This window comes from Ctenopharyngodon idella, chromosome 6, assembly GCF_019924925.1.
Source record: "Ctenopharyngodon idella isolate HZGC_01 chromosome 6, HZGC01, whole genome shotgun sequence".
NCBI classification, from domain to species: domain Eukaryota; kingdom Metazoa; phylum Chordata; class Actinopteri; order Cypriniformes; family Xenocyprididae; genus Ctenopharyngodon; species Ctenopharyngodon idella.
The window spans coordinates 9,982,048-10,005,715 of record NC_067225.1 but is presented as its reverse complement, the minus strand read 5'-3'; the positions used below and the strand labels follow the sequence as shown (position 1 = coordinate 10,005,715).

General features: G+C 38.5%; 2 protein-coding genes across 2 annotated transcripts; both read right to left on the bottom strand.

Annotated features, from left to right (window-relative positions):
* Positions 1-718: 718 nt before the first annotated feature.
* Positions 719-13,299, bottom strand: ino80db (INO80 complex subunit Db). The gene is given in 11 exon segments (XM_051897482.1): positions 719-2,207; positions 2,210-2,854; positions 4,583-4,740; positions 4,822-5,054; positions 5,140-5,273; positions 5,469-5,575; positions 7,051-7,263; positions 8,514-8,613; positions 8,696-9,423; positions 10,428-10,674; positions 12,344-13,299. Coding segments are annotated over 10 exon segments (2,592 nt in total). The 5' UTR covers positions 10,646-10,674; positions 12,344-13,299; the 3' UTR covers positions 719-2,151.
* Positions 13,300-13,449: 150 nt separating this feature from the next.
* On the bottom strand, positions 13,450-23,509 carry ndufs1 (NADH:ubiquinone oxidoreductase core subunit S1). The gene is made up of 19 exons (XM_051897484.1): positions 23,383-23,509; positions 22,716-22,798; positions 22,499-22,590; positions 22,303-22,410; positions 22,108-22,184; positions 21,932-22,013; positions 21,690-21,820; positions 21,121-21,306; positions 20,051-20,185; positions 19,833-19,947; positions 19,579-19,724; positions 17,357-17,485; positions 17,138-17,267; positions 16,850-17,010; positions 16,545-16,699; positions 16,211-16,386; positions 15,963-16,097; positions 15,809-15,881; positions 13,450-13,833 (listed from the first exon to the last, which is right to left on the bottom strand). The coding sequence occupies exons 2-19, from the start codon at positions 22,792-22,794 to the stop codon at positions 13,742-13,744; spliced, it is 2,202 nt and encodes a 733-aa protein (XP_051753444.1). The 5' UTR covers positions 22,795-22,798; positions 23,383-23,509; the 3' UTR covers positions 13,450-13,741.
* Positions 23,510-23,668: the final 159 nt, after the last annotated feature.

Genomic DNA, 23,668 nt, shown 5'->3' with positions numbered 1-23,668 from the left:
AACTTCACCTGCGGGTGTCGCTGTTGGGCCAACAGTCACATTTTGTAATATTTGCTTTGTTTAATTGTTTGTAATATCAGTTGGTCCCAGTCATAAACCCCGCCCATTACGGTGTAAGAAACCGCTGCAAATTATTTTGTGCGTAAGAATTTCCCGAATGAATCAAACTGAACCGCGAACATTTTTTTTTTGCAAACCTGTTCGATGGATTATAGCAATCGAACATTTCATCGCAAATCTGGAATTTAGTACTAATTCTAAACAGCTGATCGAAACCACACAACATAAATATTATCACGGAAAACGATTTTCAGGTCGGAATATGGTAATCTCCATTGACAGGCAATTTTTACTGAGGAACAGTGGTATATATATTTAAAAAGATGGGATGAATCAAATCCCCATCACTAATATCCTCATTGCAAAAGACTGGATCATTCTATAATGATTTGGCGCCCTCTGCTGTTTGTCAAGTAATGTTCTCAGTCCACAGTGATTCCATTCAAATGAGTCATTAAAAGATTACAATTTGAATCTTCTAGTTTACAGTTATAATCTGCTTAGAAAGCCAGTAATAGGGCCTATATGTTATGAATCATCTCTGTGCCTGGTACTTTTTAGTTTATCCATAGACTGACCTAACCCAGATATAGTCTTTTAGTGTCATCACAGCAACACAAAACTTGACAGCACATTGAAATAATAAGCGCACAAAAAGTCGTGGTCATAGCAGTTTTAATTCACACATTTCAAATAAAACAAATAGAATTTCTCTTACACATTGTCTACACACACGCCCACATCCAAGCACTTAAGTAACAAAAGTAAACATGTCAAGACATAAAAATACCTTGAACAAAGAAGAGGACCATAACATTTTAATAGGTTATAATAAACTTTTTTTTTGTTGACTTGATACATTCAGTGAATAAGTATAAAAAGTATATGAGACGACCCTCTGTGTGCAAGGATATCTGTCAGTATGCCTGTTGATAAAAGCAGCATTATCCGGTACAACGGCGGCAAGTCTACCCAAACCACAATTTTACATCATTATTCAATTTATAATGATATCGAATTAAGGTTATACTTAACTGTTCTCTTTAAAAGCTTAACTGCCCAAACATGATTTCCTTATACTGGTTCAGTTAGATATACTGATATATATAGATATTTTCTGTTGTGGACATAAAAAGAGGCTTTCTTGGAAGCCACTTTGGTAAGAAAGCATCTGCGAAAGAACATAAATGGGACAAATGCAAATGTAGACTTGGCATGACATTAGGGTAAAGGCATCATAACTACTCTCTTTAAAAGCCATGACAAGATAACCAACTATAGCTTTACACCATTTATTTCCCATAACTGCTATCACTTCAGCTAAAGTCCTTACACAGGAGCACATCGAACACTCAAAGTTTAACACTCTCTTAAAGTAACTTCACGGTAACGTGAGAAGGTAATTACTTGCGTGAGGATTCAAAAACAGGGAGTAAATGCCTCTTAATATTTTCAGGAGTGTAGTTTTGTGCATTCACAGGTTTTTACTAAGTGACAACGCAAAGTGTAATTTTTGTTGATTTGCAATACACTAATTATAAAGGTGTTACACAGCTTTTATGGCAGGCACTTACACCCAGAGCAAGACCCCATAGTTTAACGGCTACTAAAAGCACATAAACACCATCTGCCAAAACAATGAGCTTTTTAATCATCACACGGGACAAAATAGTGATACAACCATGACACCTTTCTCCTTGTGTTTGCCACTGAAAAACTTGCCCATTATCTCTAAACAAGACCCACATTTTCACCAGTTACCACACATTTTCACTCATCAATAAAACTAGTTGTGCAGACTGCTACTCTATAAATATATTAAATATGTGTTTAAGGATACAAGTGATATTCATGGCTAAAATCCATCTATGTTTACTTTTTGAAAAAAGCAACTATTTTACGCCAACAAGGAAATTTATTGCTTGATGTTCTTTCTTTGTGAGGGAAAAAGATGCAGAGGACTGAGGAGACAGACACAATGACCCTGACATTTGGAAAAAAAAGAAAAATCACCTGCAACATGTTCCCTGAACACTGTGATAATTGGTTCTGCCTGCAGTTCAGGCCTGGTCCATTGGGGGCGCCGGTGTACTATGATGCGGCTGTAAGTCTGCTGGGATCCCACAGTGATTGAACAGTGGGGGGAGAAGGTGCTTGGTTTGGGACGGTGGTGATGAGGGTGTGGAGCGAGTGGCGGGGACAGTTTGGCTGCTCTGATGCAAAGCCGAGAGGGCCGAACTGGGCTGACAGGGGGCTGAGGGCACGGGGGTCATTGGTGTTGAGAGGGCTGTGGACATCAGCAGGCCGTCCGAGGCAATAAGGCTGTGAAACTGTGAGGAGTCGCTGAGGGGAAGGGCGAGAACGCCCCAGGAGCCATGAGAGATGTCCTCGTCCTTGCCAAGGGGCAGATCGCTCAGATCTGCTTTGGAGGTATCCATCTTAGCTAGGAGATGAGGTTGTCTCTGTGGGTATGCGCTGTCTGTGAGATGCCCCACAGAGGATGGAGGAGTCAGAGGGGGCTGTGGTGATGGAGGTGAAGGGGGAAAAGCATCTTCAGAGGTGGGGAGCAGACTGGGGTCCAGCTCCAGGCTGGAAAGAGTCTCAGCAGACAGCCGCACACTCAGTAGATCCACGACTCCCCCTGGCATGCTACGACAATCTACCCCTTCTACGGGACCAAGCTCAGCCATTCCGCTTAGACATGCAAGGGATTCTGGGTACGAGCTCATGGCCTGCAGAACGCGAACCAATTCCTCGGCTTCCTCAGAGGTGGGCAACAGCTCACTGTTCTTACCTGTAACGACAAATAAACATGAATTACAGAACATCAAATGTAGTGTTGTCAAAATTTTTAAAAATATAATGATACCAGCATTTCCCCCTAGCATTTTGAGCGCTGTTGAGCGGATTATTAAACACCTCTGATTGGCCATTGTGTTCACGCACTCAACAGATATGTCTGAGATTGGCTACAATGATCAACGCTTCAAAAACAGACATCTTTGACGCTCTTCAATGAGTGCTTACACAGCATTTGAAAGCAGGCGATGTCTATTTACAAAAATGTTTCGAAGCGCTGAACGTTGTAGCCAATCACAGACATATCTGTTGAGCGCGTGAACACAATGGCCAATCAGAGGTGTTTAAGAATCCGCTCAACAGCGCTCAAAATGCTAGTGGGAAATGCTGGTATCGTCACATTTTTAAAATTTCAGTACCGTATTGGTACCGAAGTCGGTACTTTTGACAACACTAATCAAATGACTGTAAACAATGTGAGAAAAGAAAACAGACAGCAATTACCAGAAAAAGAAAAGACATAGAAAGTAGATATTATATAAGCCTGGGTAAAATATAAATTCTTAAAATCCCAATCTTTTACTCTGTAAGTTATTCTTTTTCCTGCAGTTCCACACAGCAAAAGAGATTTATATAGGTTTGCAGAAAAAAACAAACAAAAAACAGGTCTTCTTTCGAGTTGTTCTTGTGAAACAGTGTAGTCTCTCAATCACAAACAACTGACTCTTTCTGTCATCTTTATGACTGAATTATTCAAAAAGACACAAACTCAAGAGTTACCTTTTGAATCAGTTTGATGGATCCTTCACTGAATTACATTATTACTGTTAGAGATGGAATATTTTATATAGTTTCGAATATGATTTATAAATACATACGGTTCAAACGTTTGGGGTCAGAACGTTTTTTTTTGTTTGTTTTTTTGGAGGGAATTAATACTTTTATTCAAAAAGGATGCGTTAAATTGATCAAAAGAGGCAGTAAAGACATTTATAAAGTTACAAAAGATTTCTATTTCTACATCAAATGTTGTTGAATTTTACATTCAGCAAAGAATTGTCATGGTTTCCAAAAAAATATTAAGCAGCACAACTGTTTTCAAACATTGATAATAATAGTAAGAAATCTCTCTTGAGCAGCAAATCAGCATATTAGAATGATTTGGATCATGTGACTCTGAAGACTGGAGTAATGATGCTGAAAATTCAGTTTTACATCACAAGAATTAATTACATTTTGAAATATATTAAAATATAAAACAGCTTTTTTAAATTGTAATAAAGTTTCACAATATTACTGTTTTTACTGTATTTTGGATAAAATAGCCTTGGTAAACATAAGAGACTTTTAAAAACATCAAAAAATTTACTGACCCCAAACTTTTGAATAGTAGTGTGTATATATTGTAATTTATATATAATATAGTGGTATATTATACATTTAGTGTTCATGAGTTTATAATTTTATGATAGTTTTATCCATTATCCACTTTTTGGTTATGTTTATCTGTTAAATAACATAGAAATATAAATGCATAGATTGGGCCCTGTTATACAATTTTAATTTCCTTTAAAAATGAATAAATGAGCGAGTAAATGCAATATAATGTCCACTTTTTTAAGCAAAATGGACATTATAACTCAAATATACAGAAATGAATCAGAATGCAAACAAATCTGAAAATCTGTATTGATTCCCTGCCCTAAAATTACAGCACCATTACCTTCGAAAAGATCAAAGTCCTGCAGGTCATCCGGGAGTCGCGGGAGAACATCTGAGAAATCCTCCTGATTCAACTCTAGGTCATGTGGAATGTCACTGATGTCATTGGTGATGTCATCTGGAAATTCATCTGCACTTAAATCAGGAGTTAAAGGGCTCCTGCAAAAAACACAAAGACGATGAGTGCGCATTCACAGACACACACAAACAAACACACATACAAACACACTTGGCTTTCACCTTATGCCAGAAGGCTGAGTGGGCAGGCACAAAATGGAAGGCATTCCCAGGTTACCCTGGGGCAGCGCGGGAGGAATGGGCTTCTGAGGGCGCTTTGGTGCTCCTCGCTTGCCTTTCTTCTTATGCTTCTTACTGAGTGCTGGAGGCTTGGCTTTCTTCAGTGGCCTGTGCCGCTGAATCTGCTGGTGGTGGTGGTACGTTCTCCGGCTGATATCACCTCGAAGGAAATTGTCCTGTAAAGCACCATTAGTGCACACATGGTTAAGTTAGTTACTAGCAAAAGTTTATTACGCAATAAAATAGTCTTCTGTCTCTCACCATTTTCTTGGCGTGCTCATCACAAAGTGGCGTCTGGTGCGTGATGTCAAAGACAGGGATGGAACACTGAGCTCCGTCTGCAAAGCGAGCGGTGCAGCTTGAGAACAGCTGCTGTGAACGGTTCTGAAGTATATCTACAGAGTGCCATTAAGGACACAACACAAGGAACGCGTAAAACTTTAGTCAATCACCAAAGCAGATGGTTTGTTGAAGTCACAGGAAAAATCATTCTGAATGCAGACGAACAGCCAAAAGCAGTCTGCTATTGTTCCATAGCTTCATTTGAGTTGTTCTGACTAATTCAAAGAATAAGAACTTTGAGAGGATACGTTGAAAGCAGTGCCTGGTGAACGGTAAGGCTGAATTTCTGCAGTCTTCACCTTTCACGATAGCCAAACACAAACCTGAGTCATCTCCAGCCAATGGTACTGCAGTGCTGTGGAATCAGAACATAAGAAAACAACTACTGTAACATGAACACATGTCGAGCACATATCAGGGGTGTAAATCGGACATTTCATTACAATACTTCATCGATTTGGTATCTGGTATAGGATATCTGCTGATATGTCAAATCTTGATTAAGAATTGATAAGATTCAGAGGCCTGCGATTGATACATCAGTTTTTAAAATATTATGTGCCTGTTTTAGCTGTGGGTATACTTTGTTTTTTTTTTACACGTAGTGTATGTGCACAGTTGAACACACAGCCTTGCAAAGTATACTTTGTTTGACTCGTACGCATACGCAGGCGTTCAACGCATGCGCAGTTTTGAGCAATCTCTCGCCACGAGTTACAACCCATGAAAACATCTTTGTATTCTTTCATGCTAGAGTTGTACAAATGAGGGCACTTTCTAACCTCTCCGCACAATCTCTCATCTATGTAGGCCTCCATTGTCATTTATGCAGTTGTGTTTATGCAGTTTTTCTTTGACTACCTTGTAAATTGACACCCCCAGGGCACAGGTTGCCATCTTGTTGATAAACTAATTACCGCAAAAAATTAAATGCGCATGTGCGACCTGTGCGCACAAGTACACGTGGTTGCAAAAATCCGGTGGTGTGAGTACAGTACGCGCACTCTTCTGATAACAAAATTCACATCACGTGCACTGTATGCTGACCCTCGCGTACGTGTAAAAAGTGAACTGTACTTTGGACTTTTACCAGCTACTAGTTCATTTTTAGGACCTATTATACTCTTTTACGAAGTCTTGATTTTGTTTTTGGGTTCTACTAGAACAGGTTTTCATGCTTGAATGTTCAAAAAACACCTTTTTTTTCACATATTCTCCATTGTTGCAGCAACTCTCTTCCCAGTCTGTCAGTAACGCTCTGTTTAGTTCCTTCTCTATGAAGCCCCACTCCCCAAAAGCACAATGTGCTCTGATTGGTCAGCTGGATAAGTGAGCTGTGATTGGTCAACCGATTTGAGCGTGTTTCGGAAATGTAACGCCTCTTACCTTAACCGTATTAGGTCTGGGGTGGAAAAACACTACGAACTCAACTCAACCAGGCCTCGTCTCATTTTTTTGCATATGTCCAGGGAGGGATTATGAGGAATATTGTGACGTGTATGTTCCCAGAAGAAATGTTTCAGGGAGTTCAGAAATAGAGAATAACTCTCTTTTTTTGACTGGACTTTATAACTTTGCAGACATTTTTCATGCTCAAACAGCAACATTATACACTAAAGGAAGTTAAAAATGTAAAAAAGCATAATAGATCCTCTTTAACTCACAAAAACAGCAAATCTACTATCCCCATTAAGACATACACAATAAAATCAGGCACTCAAGTTGTTGAAAAGTTATTGATATTTTTATGCATCATATTGTTAGTTATTTTATTGATGCATGGATCCATATCAATGTATCGTTACACCCCTAATGAATGTGTGTTTTTACCTGGAGGGTGTGGAGGTCTCTTTATGTTGTTCCTGAATAAGCTGTGCAGTGTGGTGAGGTTCCGCTCTTGCTGCCTGCAGCAGGGCTTTACGAAGGGCATGCTGGGATCTCTTCTCTCTCCTGAAGCCCCTCTGCTCCCTGCAAAGGTGCGTGTGTTTTTGTCTCAGGTATGAGCAGAAGCCTGCCAAACGCTCAGCACGGGAACTGCTGGCACTGTGAGACGGGAAAGAGAATTCTCTAGATCAGCAGTTTTCAAACTGTGCGTTGTGATACACTGGTGGGTCACAGAGTGGAAATAAGCATTAATATTCATGCCATGCAAGAATATGAGAACAGAACTTTTCAAATTCAATAAACAAGTTCATTGGTGGTCATAACTTTTATTTAGAGTAAGTGTGTCATGGATCACTGCAGTATTTCTAGCACCGAAAAAACAAACAAACAGCACAACAACCTATGTAGTCCAATTTAAAAACAAATGACTATTATCGGTCGGTTCTTTAAATGAAGCGTTAAAAAGAATCACGCTGAAAGAACTGACCTGAAGTTCCACATCAATAATATCACTGCACCTCTACATACATACATACATACATATTAAAAATAATAAATAAACCACTGCCTGAAAATGACTTAAAATGAGACAAAACAAGCAATACAACAAAAACACAAGATATTTCTTATTTTATTTCACCCTCTCAACAACTGTTTTTTTCTTTTCTTCGAAGAACCAGGGTTACCACAGTCTTGAAAAATTTGGATTTACGAGCAAAGCCTAATTTTAGGTCATTTCTAGACCTGAAAAAGTCATGAAATTTGTTTTTTTGTTTTTTTTTTAAATTGGCATTTCATAATGAATGAACGTTTTGTATTTCATATACATCTGTATTTACAATATGCCAAGTTCTAACATATTTTATTGAGTAGAAATTAGTAAGTAAAAAATATTCTTAAAAATCGCTATCCTTAATCCTTATCCAGTACATAATGAACAACTGGAAAAGTCATGCAAATATTTGGTTAAAAACAGCGGGAACATTCAAATTCTGGAATCTTGCAATTTAATTTACAGAATTTAATCTAATGTCAAGGCCTTCAAATATTGTTGTGGACAACAGGGGGCCTTGGAGTCAAAAAGTTTGAGAACCACTGCTCTAAGTGTTTACCTTCCAAAAATGACTTTAAAAGATCACTGAAGCAATTGAAAGTCCATATTCTATTTGTACCTTACCCTTTTGTGTGAAAGGAGTACATAAATATTGATTTGAGAGTAAATTATTCTATTATGTGAGAAAGAAGCCATGGAATAATACCAGAAGTTGCAGTTTAGCAGTCATTATATAAAAAACTTAGCTGCAGAATAGCAATTGCTTAGCAGCTGCAATTGACCAATCAGAATCAAGTATTCCAGAGATTAAATTAGGTGGTGGATGGATGATTGTCAGACTGATGAATTACTGTACCTTTCCTCAAAGTGCTTCTCTTGTAGTCTCTGGCACTGATATGACACTAGTTTCCCCAAGTCTCCATCTTCCTCTTCACTGTCTTCTGACAAGTCAAGCCCTAGAACACATTCTGTGTTTTAAAACAAACTAAAGCTAAATTAATTTTTTAAATGTCAAAATCTTAGGTCAAATTTACCTACCTAATTGTGGATTCAGGTCTTGGTACCTCCCCTTGTGTTGGTCCATCAATCTATGGAACTTCTGCAAACATGGAGTTTGTTGCTGCATAGCAACTGAGCGCATTTTTATTAATCGTCTATGTATGTCATCACGGCTTGGTGCCATCCCCGAAGCTGCAGGGGCAACCTTTTTATCAAAAGCATGATTAAGGTCCATTTTAATTTTGTTATCAGTTGGAGATGTGTCTATTGAGCCCTGATGGCTGTCCGGAAGTGTCGATGAGGTTTTGAATAATGAACCTGAACGAACAGCCGTGGTTTGCAGGGTTGCAGCGTGAGGCGAGGAGGGAACTACGGGTGTTTGTGTGGTTCTTCCGGTCTGCGGAGGAGGGAGGCAAGGATGTGGAAGGGTTGAAGAAAGAGAAGATGTTCTGAGATGGTTTGGGAAGGCTGGATCCACACTGTGATCTTGCTGTTTCTGCTTATGGTTCAGAGCTTGGCTTTCTTGGGGTTTCTTCAGGAATGTGCCACTTGATTTTAACATTTTTTCTCCCCTGCAAAAGGCAAAGGGATCTAGACAAGCCAGAGAGGGTGGTGGGGATGGAGGTAAAAGCTCAAGACCGTTGTGAGCTTTCAGAGCCAGGGATGGAACGGTAATTTTGAGGGCCAAAGACTCAATGGTATCTTGTTTCTTCTTTCGCTCCTTCTTGGGGAGGACACCCATAACCTGAAGGTGACTATTACAATACCTAAAAGACAAGCATTGTTTTCAGTACTCTTATGCACTATTACACACATTACTTACTATTATGTACATCTTTTATTTAACCCTTGTGTGACCTAATTGACATTTTTGATCATTTTGCCTGTGTTAATGCCAACTACATAAATTTTGGCACAGGTTTGTATTTTTATTGGAATTTTACTATTTCACCCCCATTTCCTTTAATAAATCTATTTTACACTAGGTACACAAAATAGCTCCACTCAGGATCGTAAGGACAAAAATGTCCCCATTAAAACTGCAATTTTTAATCCCAGGGCCATTTAACTATAAAAATTATGCAATCTTTGTTAATAGGCTTTCGTTCTGTTGGCAAGGCTTAAAAATTTAAATTTTTACTATTTTTTAACCAGATGATGGCTTTTTTTCAGATTTTCACTCGCTTTATTCCTGTTTTCTGCTTCTGCATATTATAGAGCCAACTGGGTAAATTATGCAGCTATAATTGTGTGGGTGTGTTGGTGTGGATGTCAGAGTGTGGTTTGCATGTGCGTGATAAAAAAATTGTGTGTGTGTGTGTGTGTGTGCGTGTAATATTTGAGAGAGAAAAACTGCAAATCACAAATCCAAACACTGTGTACCAGTGCTGGCATCTAATGGGGAAAATTTGGTACTGCGCCCAAACAAAATCTTACTGAAAGCTCATTTTTTGAGATATCAACCTCAAATTTGGAACACAACTTGTTTAGATTTATGGCTTTGTTTTTCTAGCAGTTTTAGAGTTCAACAGGTTTCATAAAATCTATATTTTATATAAAATATTGATTATAAATCATTTTCATAAACTTAAACCTCTATAACTTTTTTTTTACTTCAACAATAATCTGCCAAGGGTCTTCTTTAAAATGAGACCAAACTTAAGTCTGTGCTCCCAAGATTTTTATGACAGTTTTTGTCCTCTATGTACCTATATGGAACTTTATTTAATTGAAGCACAAGGGTTAAACATTTGTTAATACACAAACTTACTTGCGGTCATGAGCCTTGGGAATTGGGTTGGTGCAGCGCTGGCTATTGTACTTGGCTACATATTCGCACTGCCTGAAGGGAGCGGTCCGGTCCTCAAGCACATGGCGGATGCAGAAAGCATAACCATTGAGCCTGCGCTGCTTGCAAAGCTTTGGACTATATGAACACAGAGGCTTGTGGTCCACCTCCGAGTAGTGGATGTGTTTGCCTTCATACATCCCAGGGCTGGAACTCTACGGAACATCAGCTGATGAAAAAATAAAAAAACGGTATGTGAATGAGACAAAAGTGTGACTAAAGCATTGAGTCGACTACCAAAAGTCAAATTCAGCTTCTTTTGGAGTGCACAAAGAACAACTGGTCAATGAGACACACACTTTAAATTGCTTTACATTTACAGTTGTAATTTAATTTAAAAATTAATTAAATGTTATATATCTATTGTTGTACAATTTTTGCACTATACTTTTAAGGCTGAAATACACTACATGACTTTTGTCCAGATTTTTGCCCCATTTTCAGTCTGGAGAAGTCGACGATAGTTGTCAGTCTGCAGATTTTGGGCAGTTGTTTTTGTTTTTCACAGAAAGTATGGTGTAGTGTATGATGGGAACAGGTTCTGATTTCTTTAGCTTCAGACGATGATTCCATCTAGTTAGAGGAACATCTTTGATATTTTGATTTTGAACATTGTTTTCATTTATATTCATCTCCTTGCAACGAGGTGCTTGTTTCTGCATTAGTTTGTTGTGTTCAGAATGACTTTAAAGTCTGGTAATGTGTGATCCTCAGTCAATTTCATGTGTGATGCTCAGTTTTTCTCTGTAACCATTTACAAAGTCGGCAAGTGTATAACGCCTAGTGTTTTAGAATCTCTTCAATGTAGTGTATTCCAGCCTTTAATGTAATATTCATTTTGTTAACCTCAATTGCAGGGATCTACAGCTCCCCTAAACTGTATAGTTTGCAGAGACATAATGCTTTTCTAGCTCTTCCATTATTATTGTTCTCCTTTATAGTGAGTTTCTAGCACTCACCAATGTATACAAAACTATAAAGGTTATGCATCTGTACTGACTATAAAGCTATAATAGAGCCATGAATGTAAAAATGACACACTCGCTTATCGGCAGGTCAAGTGACATACGATTTAAAATAGCTTTCATTATATGTTGCAGTCACCTCCAACACCTAACAAATCTGAACTCTGCATTTCAAAGCACTCATGAAAGTATGCAGTGTGTAGGCAGCTCAGCATAAACAGCTCAAACCATTAAATATTAAAGTGACAGGAAGAAGGAAAAGTAGCCCCTGTTACAAGCCATCAATGACACTTGAGAAAAACAGCTGGTGTAAGCAGAGCTTTTAGCAGGTGAAACACTAAATCATAAAACGTTGGCTTGTAAAAGTGTTTGGGCAGAGTACAATACGTTTGACATGCAAAGCAACTTTGAAAACGCAAGGGGACGGTGGACAACCCGCCTACTACTCTATCATGTACTTGGGCAGCACTATCAGTTACTTTTGAGGCAAGGATTGAGCAAGTTGGGTGTAGCGCCTGTAGTAACAATTTAATTATTTTTACGAAAGATACGGTCAAAATCAGAGCGACAGAAACTATTTCTTTGTTGCGTCGTACAAATATTTTGAACGTATTTTGAAACTTTATAAAGGTCGTCGGAATATTTTTTTTAATCTTCAGAGACACTCAGGATCGATAATAAGCAAAATACCTGTCAAACGAGAATACGCGTTGTCGACGACCCGAGACATTTGAAAGTTTCGGGGTTTTATTTATCAGGTAAATTTTGGTTAGTTTCGTGAGTTTACGTTTTAATAATATTACAAGAAAAATTGATATCAGATACACATTTTGACGACAAACATTCCTTTATTTCTGCGCAATTCGTAGTTACCGTTGGCCTGTGAAACTTCCCGAATCCCCCCGAGTCGAGTAACGAGGCACCCGCCTTGCAGTGCGTGATAAGCGGTCTTCCGCCTTTACTTGAGTCCGTTGCTTCCCGGCAGCAGCTCAGCCTCCGATCACTGCGGCCTGTGCTAAACAAGCTACGCTGATCTTCTCATACGCTCGACGGCTATTACTCTCAGCGGGGATATTCCGCCTCTACCTGTCCACTTAACGCTAGCAGATTTAGTTTTTTAACGCGTGGATATAATTTTGTACGAATCCTACTGGCACATCTTTGTCGATTATTGAAATAAAACTAGCCGTACACAAAGAGAAGGGGGTGTTGGTTTAGTCATCGGATGCGAGGCTTCTTACAGCACAACTACAGGCACTGGGGGGACATGACAACAGCCAACAGTGCAACAACAACCTCTGCAACCATTTTGGAATTCAACTTTGTATGTTCATTGTCGGCTTTTAGAAAGATGACAGATCTCACAAACACATTATATAGATTTAACATTTGAGTCTCCAGCTGTCAGAAGTGTTCGGGCCAGCGTGAAGTTTTATTTAAGCCGCAGTCATTGATTTCAAGTTTTGAGGGATCTCCCCCAAAGTCTTTTCCGACAGCCTCCTCTCACGCGTCTCATCCATGCCTGGAATGACATCACCAACTTCAAATTCAGTGCAATCTCACGTGCGGTGATAACATTATTGCCAGTCATATTTTCCCTACGTTGCTGTCAATAAATATTATCAAGGCGAGCAGACTTGTGATATAAACTCTGAAGCAGGTGTTACTGGGTGTAAAGAGATTTCGAAGTGTCTTAATGTTGCCCCCTATCAATCCTATTCAGTCAGTAATGCTAGCATGATCCTGACATAGTAGGGAAAAAAATATTATTCAATAAATAGAGTTCTCATATATATTTTCAGAGCAAAACAGGCTTTACATTGCCAACTTCATTATTAAGAAGGAAAACCAATCAAAATGCTTATTTTAGAAAGCAATTTCTCCTTGCACTTCCATCCTAGCTTCTAAATGAACAAATTATTTAGATTTATTTCTAAATTAAATATTTTAAACCAGCAATGTGAACAGTGACAATAGTATATTGATATAATACATTTTTATTTATCATAATAAGAGCTTTCCAAAACAAAGCAGACCTCATTCAGCCTAATCACGGGAATGAAAACTTTACAACACCCTTCAAAGCCTATTTAAATATGAGGAAAAAAAATCATTTCACACATTTTGCTGCTCTGGTGAAGTCTGTCTATACAAGACACAAGAGACAAACAGCAAAGTATGCTAAAATCCAGGTATGTGTTTGTACATGTACTTGACGATGACTACTTTTGTGTGCATTACTATGGAAAGATTGGTGTGCCTGAAGGAGTTTTAACAAATTGAGGGCTCATCAACTGCGGCTGCGCCCTCTGTCACAGCTTTCACACACTTGGCCATTGTCTGGGAGGCTCTGCTAATGGGGTCTGTAGAGAAAGACAACCGAAGGCAATGGTAAACGACAGTTTCAAAGACTTACACTAGGTTACAGGATTGTATTCACCCAAAAAATGAAAATTATCCTATGATTTACTCACCCTCAAGCCATCCTAGTGTATATGACTATCTTCTTTCAGACGAACACAATTGGAGATGTATTTAAAGATATCCTGGCTCTTCCAAGCTTACAATGGTAGTGAATAGGGGGTGAGATTTTGAAGCCCCAAACAATGCATACGGCTCCAGGGGGTTAATAAAGGCCTTCTAAAGTGAAGCGATGGGTTTTTGTAAGAAAAATTAGAAGTGAGAAATTTTAAAGAGAAATATCATAGGATTTTGATATAAAAGGTGATGATACACGGGGCAACTTTTTGAGCAAAGTTGCTTGGGCACTTTCCCATTGAGAATGATCAACAAATTTCTATCTGGATACTTCAGATAGGTAGTGGGCAATTTTTTGAGATCCTCCAATCAGAATGCTAACAGCCGACCGGCTTGGAGATTTCAGAAAAAATTCAAACAAGATGGCGGCCTCTCAGCATGAACGTGAACTTATATCTTTTTATGCTGTTAAGTTGTTATGTGTCAACCCAAAACAGGGAATTTATGTCATTTAATGCTTACAATACCAACAGATGTATTTGGCTGTAATTTAGCCATCGAATATTTTTAGTTAAATGCTAAAAATATGTGCTCCATGTAAGGATGTAACGATGCATCCGGAACCAGTTGAAAATCGATAAAAACGTGACGATTCAAGTCGGTTGAGATAATAAATGAATCATGATACATTTGGGGGCGGGGGTTTATATGAATGTATAGCTGAGGGGAACTGACTGTGTTCAGAAAAGTTATCTTACTTCCGTACAATGCATTTTAAAGTAGTTTTAGTGCACAACGCTGCTTTGTTTACAGCAGTAACCATGGAAGCGCAGTATTGCCACTGTTCCATAAGCGCCACCTGCTGTCAAGACAGTGAATTTGCATTCTCATGCAGCCCCATCTGCTGTTATGAAGTTTTATGTAGCATAATTTCACGAAGCTAAAGTCTGAACATTGTGTTTTTGCTTCAATGTTAAAAATGATACAATCTAATTTAAATTAAAAACTGCTTATGCTGCATGTATGCAACATCTTTGTTGGGATCGTGATTAATATGCAGTGGTTGCCTCTAATTTTAAATGGCTACAGATAGATCAGTCTGTAACAGAGAAAATAAGCATCTTGTTCATGTACTCATATGAAGAGATTTCTTTTATTAGTATTATTTATTTTAGAATTTGTTTTAAAATTTCAATTTAGTTTTGTTATAAAGATATTTCAGTTTCACAAAGAAATATGCAGCATTTTGTCTGAGAAATAATAAAAAGACCCTTTCTCATTTAAATCTCATTTTGAACCAGTATCGTGAATCATATCGAATCGTGAGTTGAGTGAATCGTTACATCCCTAGCTCCATGTAACGTCTGCAGAGGCATAGGCTGTAGGGAGTATGGCACGTGAAAGTAGCTTTTGGCCCGGGTTCGAATCCGCCTTTTGCCAAACTCGCTCTTCTCCCTTTTCCCATCACAAATCAGATGTGGCGCAAGTTGACTTGCACAGTATGTGTATGGTCATCCGCTGGAAGCTAGTTATTTTAGTTTATAAAGTTTTAAATATGGATATTTTTCTTACAAAAACCCATCACTTCACTTCAGAAGGCCTTTATTAACCCCCTGGAGCCGTATGGATTATTTTTATGATGGATGCATTTTTTTGGGGACCCCCATTCACTCCCATTATAAAGCTTGGAAGAGCCAGGATATTTGTAAATATATCTCCGATTATGTTCGTCTGAAAGAAATTAGTCATATACACCTAGGATGGCTTGAGAGTGAGTAAATCATGGGATGATTTTCATTTTGGGTGAACTAACCCTTTAATACAACTCATTAAACCAACATGATATATGTGTTACTCCACCTGTCATGTAGAAATCCTTCACTGTGAGCTGAGGAGGGACGATAGGAGCTGCAAGCAATGACTGATTCACAGCCTAAGGAGAACAGGACCACATTAGTAAACTGTTCAAGTAGTTCTGATTTAAAACAATTTATATTGATAAAAGAACACAAACCTTTGAAAGCTCATGGGCTTGTTTGAAATAATTGGCTTCCTCTACATCATCATATCTCACCAGGTTAGGAGAGACCTCTTCCAGCCGTCTCCTTACCTCATCCAGGTTGTCATACGGCAGTGTGACTCCTGCCAGCTGAGCACACAAAAACATAATCTGTGCTGAACAGTCTTTATTCTAAAGAACAGCTCAGGTACAATAAGAGGAACAAGCTGTGCATTGTTAAAAGTACAGGTTAAGAAGTGTACCTCAGAAACGGCACGCAAAATCTTCCAGTCCTCGCGTGCCATACCAGGAGCAGTGACCGCCACTCTGGTCTGCTGGGGACGGCCCTCTGTGTTGACGTATGTGCCGTACTTTTCAGTGTATGCAGCGCCAGGCAAGATGACATCAGCCATGAGTGCACCTACATCTCCATGGTGACCTGAATAAGCATGTGGTGCCATTAAACCCAAAAGAATATACTGTATTTGGATGCAAGCCGCTTACCATTAGATTGAGGTACAGAACTCATGTGTATAGAACAGTGGTCCCCAATCGCTGGTATAGAATATAAAACAATATGCAAGTGAGGTTACTGACCCTGGTAGATGATAAAGCTGTCTTTGGGAAGATCTGCTCTGGTGATGCAACCAGCATCGGCTCCAAGGAGAAACAGTACTTTGGGAGGGTTCTTCCGGATGGCATCAACACCAGGCTTGTAACCCAGGTCCAGGGCTGCCACTTGACTGGCCACCCTGAGGTCACATGTATATGACAAGGTCAGTACTTGTGCTAAGCAAAGGGTCAACATTCACAATTCTTTCATTCACACAGAACAATATAGAAAAGAAATGATACTCAAAGAAAGGTCCACATTTGCACACACACTTATGGCAGTAGCTGACCTGTGCAGCACATTGAGAACCTTCCATCCCTCCTCAACACTGCTGCTGGCTCGAGCATTTTGAGCAATTGTGGACACAGCCTTAAAGATGGCTGCCCCATCCTCCCTCTGGAGAGCGGAGCTACCCACCACTACAATGGGCTTTTTGGCCTGGGCTAGAACCTGAAATACAAAACCATACTCCAGTTCATTCTCATGCAAGAGGCAACTTCTAATGATGTCATTCTTAGGAAAAACCTGAATCGAAGTTCTAAGCAAACACCGACATTACTACAGTATGTAATGTTACCGTGCAGAAAGGGTGTGTTCCAGCAGCGATCTCTTGCAGAACTTGTGTGGTTTCACCCAGATGGTTGTAAGTGTAGCTTAAGTCCACTTTATGACCAACCATGGCCACCTGGAGCTCGTTATGCAACCAACTGAAGAATGGGAATAAAAAGAAATAAGTGGTGTGGAGGGAAATGACACCTGCTCAACTGCTTGCAAACAGAGTGTGCAATGGTTTTACCTCTTGCGGACACGTGAATTAAAGAGAGGTGCCTCGTAACGTGGGTTTGTTCCAATCAGAAGCAGAAGGTCACACTCCTCAATGCCAGTGATACGGCTGTTCAAGAGGTAATTGGAGCGTAGGTCGGTTCTAAGAAGCCAAAAGAGCAAAATTAGTTTAAATCCCTAATAGTAAGATTAAAGGGATTGTTCACCAAAAACTGTCATCAATTACTCACCCTCAATTCCATACCCATAAGACTTTTGTTCATCTTCTAAACACTAATGACTGGAGAGATTTCTGTACCTCCACTGAAAGTCCATTACACCAAAATTTAAGCTTTAACAAGTTCATAAAGATATCGTAATCCTTATTAATTTAAGCTAAAATGTTCTGTTTTGACACACAAGAAAGTATGGATGAGCTGCTGCTGACCATATTTGTGCTCATGAATGTGTACTGATGAATGTTTATATGTGAATAAAAGCCTAAATTAAATCTATTTATCAAGGAATTTGAGCCAAGACACCTGGATTAAACAGCTTGATTCATATAGATTACTTTCATTAAGAACTTTTTGGAAAGTTTTGATGGAATAGAGACTTTCAAAGGTTCATTATTGTTTGTTTGTTTATGATTTAACACCATGCGAGCTACCTCGGCTATTCACGGCGAGAACTAGGTTTTTTTTTTTTTTTTTTTTTTTTTTTTTAATAAAAGGAAAAAAAAAAAATTAAATTAGAGATTTTTAAATTTGATCTTAGGTAAAAATTCTAAAACTAAATCAGGCCGTACTTCATTAAAAATCTTTTCATAAAAGCTAACATAAATAAAGAGTTCTAACAGATTTCAAACTAACACAATCCATCAAAATATGCTTGAATGATAATGGATTCTGGCACAAAGGGCATAAAGGAGGATTCAAAGGTTCATTAAATATGATCTTCATTTGTGATGAACAAAGTTGAACGAAAGTCTTATGGGCTTGAAACGACATGAGGGCAAGTAAATGATGACGATTTACATTTCTGTATATTTCTGTTTACATTTCTTAAAGGGTTAGTTCACCCAAAAATGAAAATAATGTCATTAATTACTCACCCTCATGCCGTTCCACACCCGTAAGACCTTTGTTCATCTTTAGAACGCAAATTAAGATATTGTTGTTGAAATCCGATGGCTCAGTGAGGCCTGCATAGCCAGCAATGACATTTCCTCTCTCAAGATCCAGAAATGTACTAAAAACATATTTAAATCAGCTTCGGAGCATTATGAATCTTGATTCGGATCCCGTGTCAAACCGCCAAACTGCTGAAGTCACGTGACTTTGGCGCTCCGAACCGCTGATTCGACACGCTGATTCATAACGCTCCGAAGCTTCCTGAAGCAGTGTTTTGAAATCGGCCATCACTACATAAGTCGTTATTTTGGGTTTTTTTGGTGCACCAAAAATATTCTCGTCCCTTTATAATATTAATATTGAACCACTGTACTCACATGAACTGATTTAAATATGTTTTTAGTACATTTCTGGATCTTGAGAGAGGAAATGCCATTGCTCCCTATATGCAGGCCTCACTGAGCCATCGGATTTCAACAAAAATATCTTAAATTGCATTCCAAAGATTAACGAAGGTCTTACGGGTGTGGAACGGCATGAGTGTGAGTAATTAATGACATTATTTTCATTTTTGGGTGAACTAAACCTTTAACTCATAAACAGAAGTTAAACATTTTTTAAAAATATATTTTTTTTACATTTTACATTACATTTACATTACAAAGTCGGGTTACACTTTATTTTAAGGTGCGCTTGTTACAGCGTAATATACAATAAGTAGTGAGTAATTTACTTACTGTATAATTAGGGTTAGGTTCAGGGTTACTTGCTTGAAATTATGCATAATTTACTGTTATTACTACAGTACGTACATGTAAGATGTTTAACAGGGACACATCTTACATAAAATAAAATGTAAAAGTAAAATAAAGTGTTACCTAAAACAGTTGCTGGTGTTCTGAGTGTTTTTATCATGTCGAAATATGGTTGCTACAAGTCAAATCCTTAAAATTAGCAGTTTGTTGAAAATCTCTAACCCTTGGTATGACCAATAGTAACAGTGATGTTTGCAGTAACATCACTATTGCTATTAGATGAAATCCACTAATAATTACTTGAAATCAAGAAGAGATTTTATCACTGAAATCAGGGCAGACATCATTCTTATCAGATGAGGACTCACCCGGCACCAGTCATTGGGAAGATCTCCTCAGTGCAGAGGGTCTCACTGTCCAGCCTATTTAGGAGATCCTTCAGAGCCACCAATGCCTCAGCATCTACCATCCCACCAGCAATAGCTCCTACCTCAGAACCCTGAACTCCTTGGAGCTGCAAAACACGAAAGTCACAACCAGTGAAATCTTGTGTCTGCAAATGACAAAGCATATACTAAACAGATACATGTGTGATTCTAGTTTATAATGTGCAATCACTCACTGCTCCAGCCACACGTGTAAGAACATCCTCCCAGGTGGTGGCAACCAGCTGTCCACTGGCATCCTTCACCATGGGCTGGGTCAGGCGCTGCCTCTTCAGTCCATCATATGCAAACCTTAGAGAGGGAGAGCCAAAGACAGAACAGTAGACAAACCATGAGTGTGTGTTAATGGAGAAAGAGAGAGGTGTTTTCATATTTTAGGAGCTTATGCGCTCACCTGGTCTTGTCGGATATCCATTCCTCATTGACATCCTCATTCAAACGGGGCAGAATTCTCATGACCTCACCACCCCTGGTGCTCACCACAATGTTGGAGCCAACAGCATCCAGCACATCAATGGACTCAGTCTTTCTGTAGACACATGAGAACTGCATTTTCAAAAATTAAAGTGCACACATATTCAAGTAAGCCACTATTAAAACCCCTTAACTGTCAGTAGCTAACAAAATCGCCACTTCCACAGAAAAATGGAAGTTGCTGCAGTAGCCACTGTATATAATAATTTTTTAATATAATAAATTATTTGCGCCTCAGAGCACACAGACAAAACGCAATAAACGCTGTCATGTTATCTTGGATTCAGATGCCTGGCGTTTGTGAACGCAATCGTGTGCTCTCAAATGAGTCGGATACATTTTTTATGCACATTTTTAGAATTTATGCGCATCTTGGCCTTTCCATCCAGCATTTTTTTAATGCGATCTCCTAAAATGTGCATAAAAATAGATGAATGGAAACATAGCTAGTGTTAGACATTGGCTTACCATGGAAATGGTACTGTTTTATAATCAAAACTTTTTCTAATCTTGACAACACACATATTATTTGAGACTCAAGGTTCCATATTTGGTGACTGTTTTGTGATAGAAGTGATATTGTGACAGGATAACGCATAAAAAAATGGAATGTGGGTAACACCTGGTGGCTATTTTTTGTACAGCGCCTAAACAAAATCTCATGGGAGCTTAAATTTTTATGATATCAACTTTGATATCAAATTTGGAACACAACAATGGCTTTGATTTTATAGCATTTTTAGAGTGAAAATTATTTTGCAAAATAATGTTTAGTACAGTACATTTGCTTTACAGTAAAGTACCTTCTTCTTCTAAGTATCTTCTTTAAAAAGAGATCAACCTTAGGTCTGTATTCTCAGGATAGTGCATTTTCACGTCTATGTTCAAACAGGGGGGTGACTGTTAAGGGGTTACAAGGCAGCATATAAAAAACTCAAATATAAGGATACAAATGCACAAATGAGAGCAAACACTCTCTCAGGATTGTACCTGGTCTCCCAGGGTCGTGCAGTGAAGGCGTAAGGTTTGGACGTCAGTGCGCCAACAGGACACAAGTCAATCACGTTACCAGACAATTCAGACATGAACATCTTCTCTACGTAGGTACCAATCTGCATGGTGTTACCGCGTCCTGTAGTTCCCAGGTCCTCCACACCAGCAACCTCACTGGCAAAGCTGTAAAGTTACAAAACAAATTGATATTTGTAGAAAGAGACATATTACTAGTGCCATTTGTTTAAGATTGAAACACTCATGAAGGTAATAGACATGAAAACAAAAAAGTAAACAGTAATGCTTATGATAAAAATGATATTATTGTTAATATATCAAACCTAAATGTATTTATAAATTATCTAATAATAATTATTAGTAAATTACAATATTTATTATATTAACTTAATAATTCATTTTTTGTGTGTGCTGATGGCACATAAACATTACTATTTTTGATGGTACATAAACTACTAATTGATTTGGGGCATCAGAAAATAATCCATACTGTTAACATACATTTAGTGCATTTATGTAGCTTGTATAATAATAGATCTCCAACCCACCGAACACAACGTGTGCAATGTATACAGCGAGTCATGATTGTTTTAATGAGCGGTCCAATGTTTTTATCTTCCACTGCTCTTTTCTCTTCTGTAAAACGGCTTCTGTCAGCACCAAACATCATCGATTGGTCCTATACATCCAGCACAACATCAAGACAATTATAAAAATGCATCAAGGATATTTCCATTCTTGAGTGGATACTCAAGTTCTCTCAATTTGCAGTACACAATGCTTTTCTAACCTGCAGATCACACTCTCCTCCCTGATCGCAGATTGGACAGTCAAGAGGGTGGTTGGAAAGCAGGAACTCCATGACTCCCTCTCTATAACACAATAAGAAATAAAAATAAATATTATATGTGATGCATGCAACTCTGCATGAGAAGTATTTATAAAACAAGAAACTGCTTCTCAAACCTGGCTTTACGTGTTTTCTCTGAGTTGGTCAAAATGTTCCACCCTTTCATGACAGGCATTGCACACGCTGCAACAGGCTGTTGAAGAACAGATGGAAAAAAAAACATGCTTAAAGTACTTGTCGTGTATTTCGATTATGATCGATAATGCGTATTAAGAATGATGTCTTAATGCAGATTCAATGGTGCATGTTACCTTCGGCGCTCTCTCAATTTCCACCAGACACATGCGGCAGTTACCGGCCACTGACAGACGATCGTGATAGCAGAAACGAGGAATCTGCACACCAACTTTCTCACAAGCCTAAACACAGTCGGCATGTAAACATACAACAAGGAACGTACAATCTCTGCATAGAATTATAAAAAGGAAATGATCACTGCATCATTACCTGTAGTACAGTAGTCCCCGGCTCCACCATGACAGGCTTTCCATCTACAAACACTTCAACCATATTGCTTGAGGCCCGGACTGAGGTCCGCACTGTCATAAAAACAAGCTAGAGTGAGAAAACAACTGACAAGCAAGTAAAGTTGCTCAGCATTCTTGAAAAATGGGTATCACACTTGATTTTGAAAGATTAAAAATAAATGCATGCAGCAAATTACCATTGTTAGTGGTGGCAATGGAGCCCTTGGAATGGGCCGCCCCAGCCAAAGCCCGACTTACTGCTGGCAAACGCAACATGTCGCTGTAGAAGAAAATGCCAAGTGATTAGAAGCACACGTAACATGTTGATCCCCACTATTTCAATGCATAATATCTAGGTTAACAATGGATAAATATGCCACAGTACTTTGAAACACTAGAACATTGCAAAGAAATAGCACAATATCAAAACTTAGATGTGCAAATGACAGTATTAATAATAAATCCTTATACATTCAAATCTCTGCAGAGTGCTGACAGTAAGTACAATAAGTCCTATGGCAAAGATTACAAAACCCTAGATTTTATAACAACAACATAACATGTTTATATCCTTACAACAAACATAAGGATTTATAAAAGAACCATTTTAAATGTATCTATGTATTACACTAAAGGCAAAGTACATCAAACATTTAAATGCTGTTGACATTTCCATTCTATACACACACTAGTTAGCAGGCTAACACTCAGCAGCACAGTGGCTTCAAGGACAGGGAGAACGTTACTGTAAATTACCCATGTTTCGCATGCGTTTATAAAGATAACAGTTATTCACAAAGCAAATGTCCACACAAAAAGCTCTTTACACTCTTATCTAAACAAAATGCAATTTCTAAATCTTACCTTGACGCTATTTGGCCTTCTAGACCAGAACAGCGTTACTGCGGAACGTTCAGTTGTGAGTTCGTACTCGGGTGATTACGGAGGAGATGACGGAAATAGCCGATTCACGTCGATCTTTTAAAAAATGACAAAAACATTTAATTGGATCAGATTATTCTATAATATAGCACATGCGTGCATTTATGTATGCGAAAATACAGTAATATATTAAATACATTTTAAAAATAATAAAACCAACTTTTACATTTATGCGTCGTCATTTCCGCTCATAAAAGCGGTCGTTTCC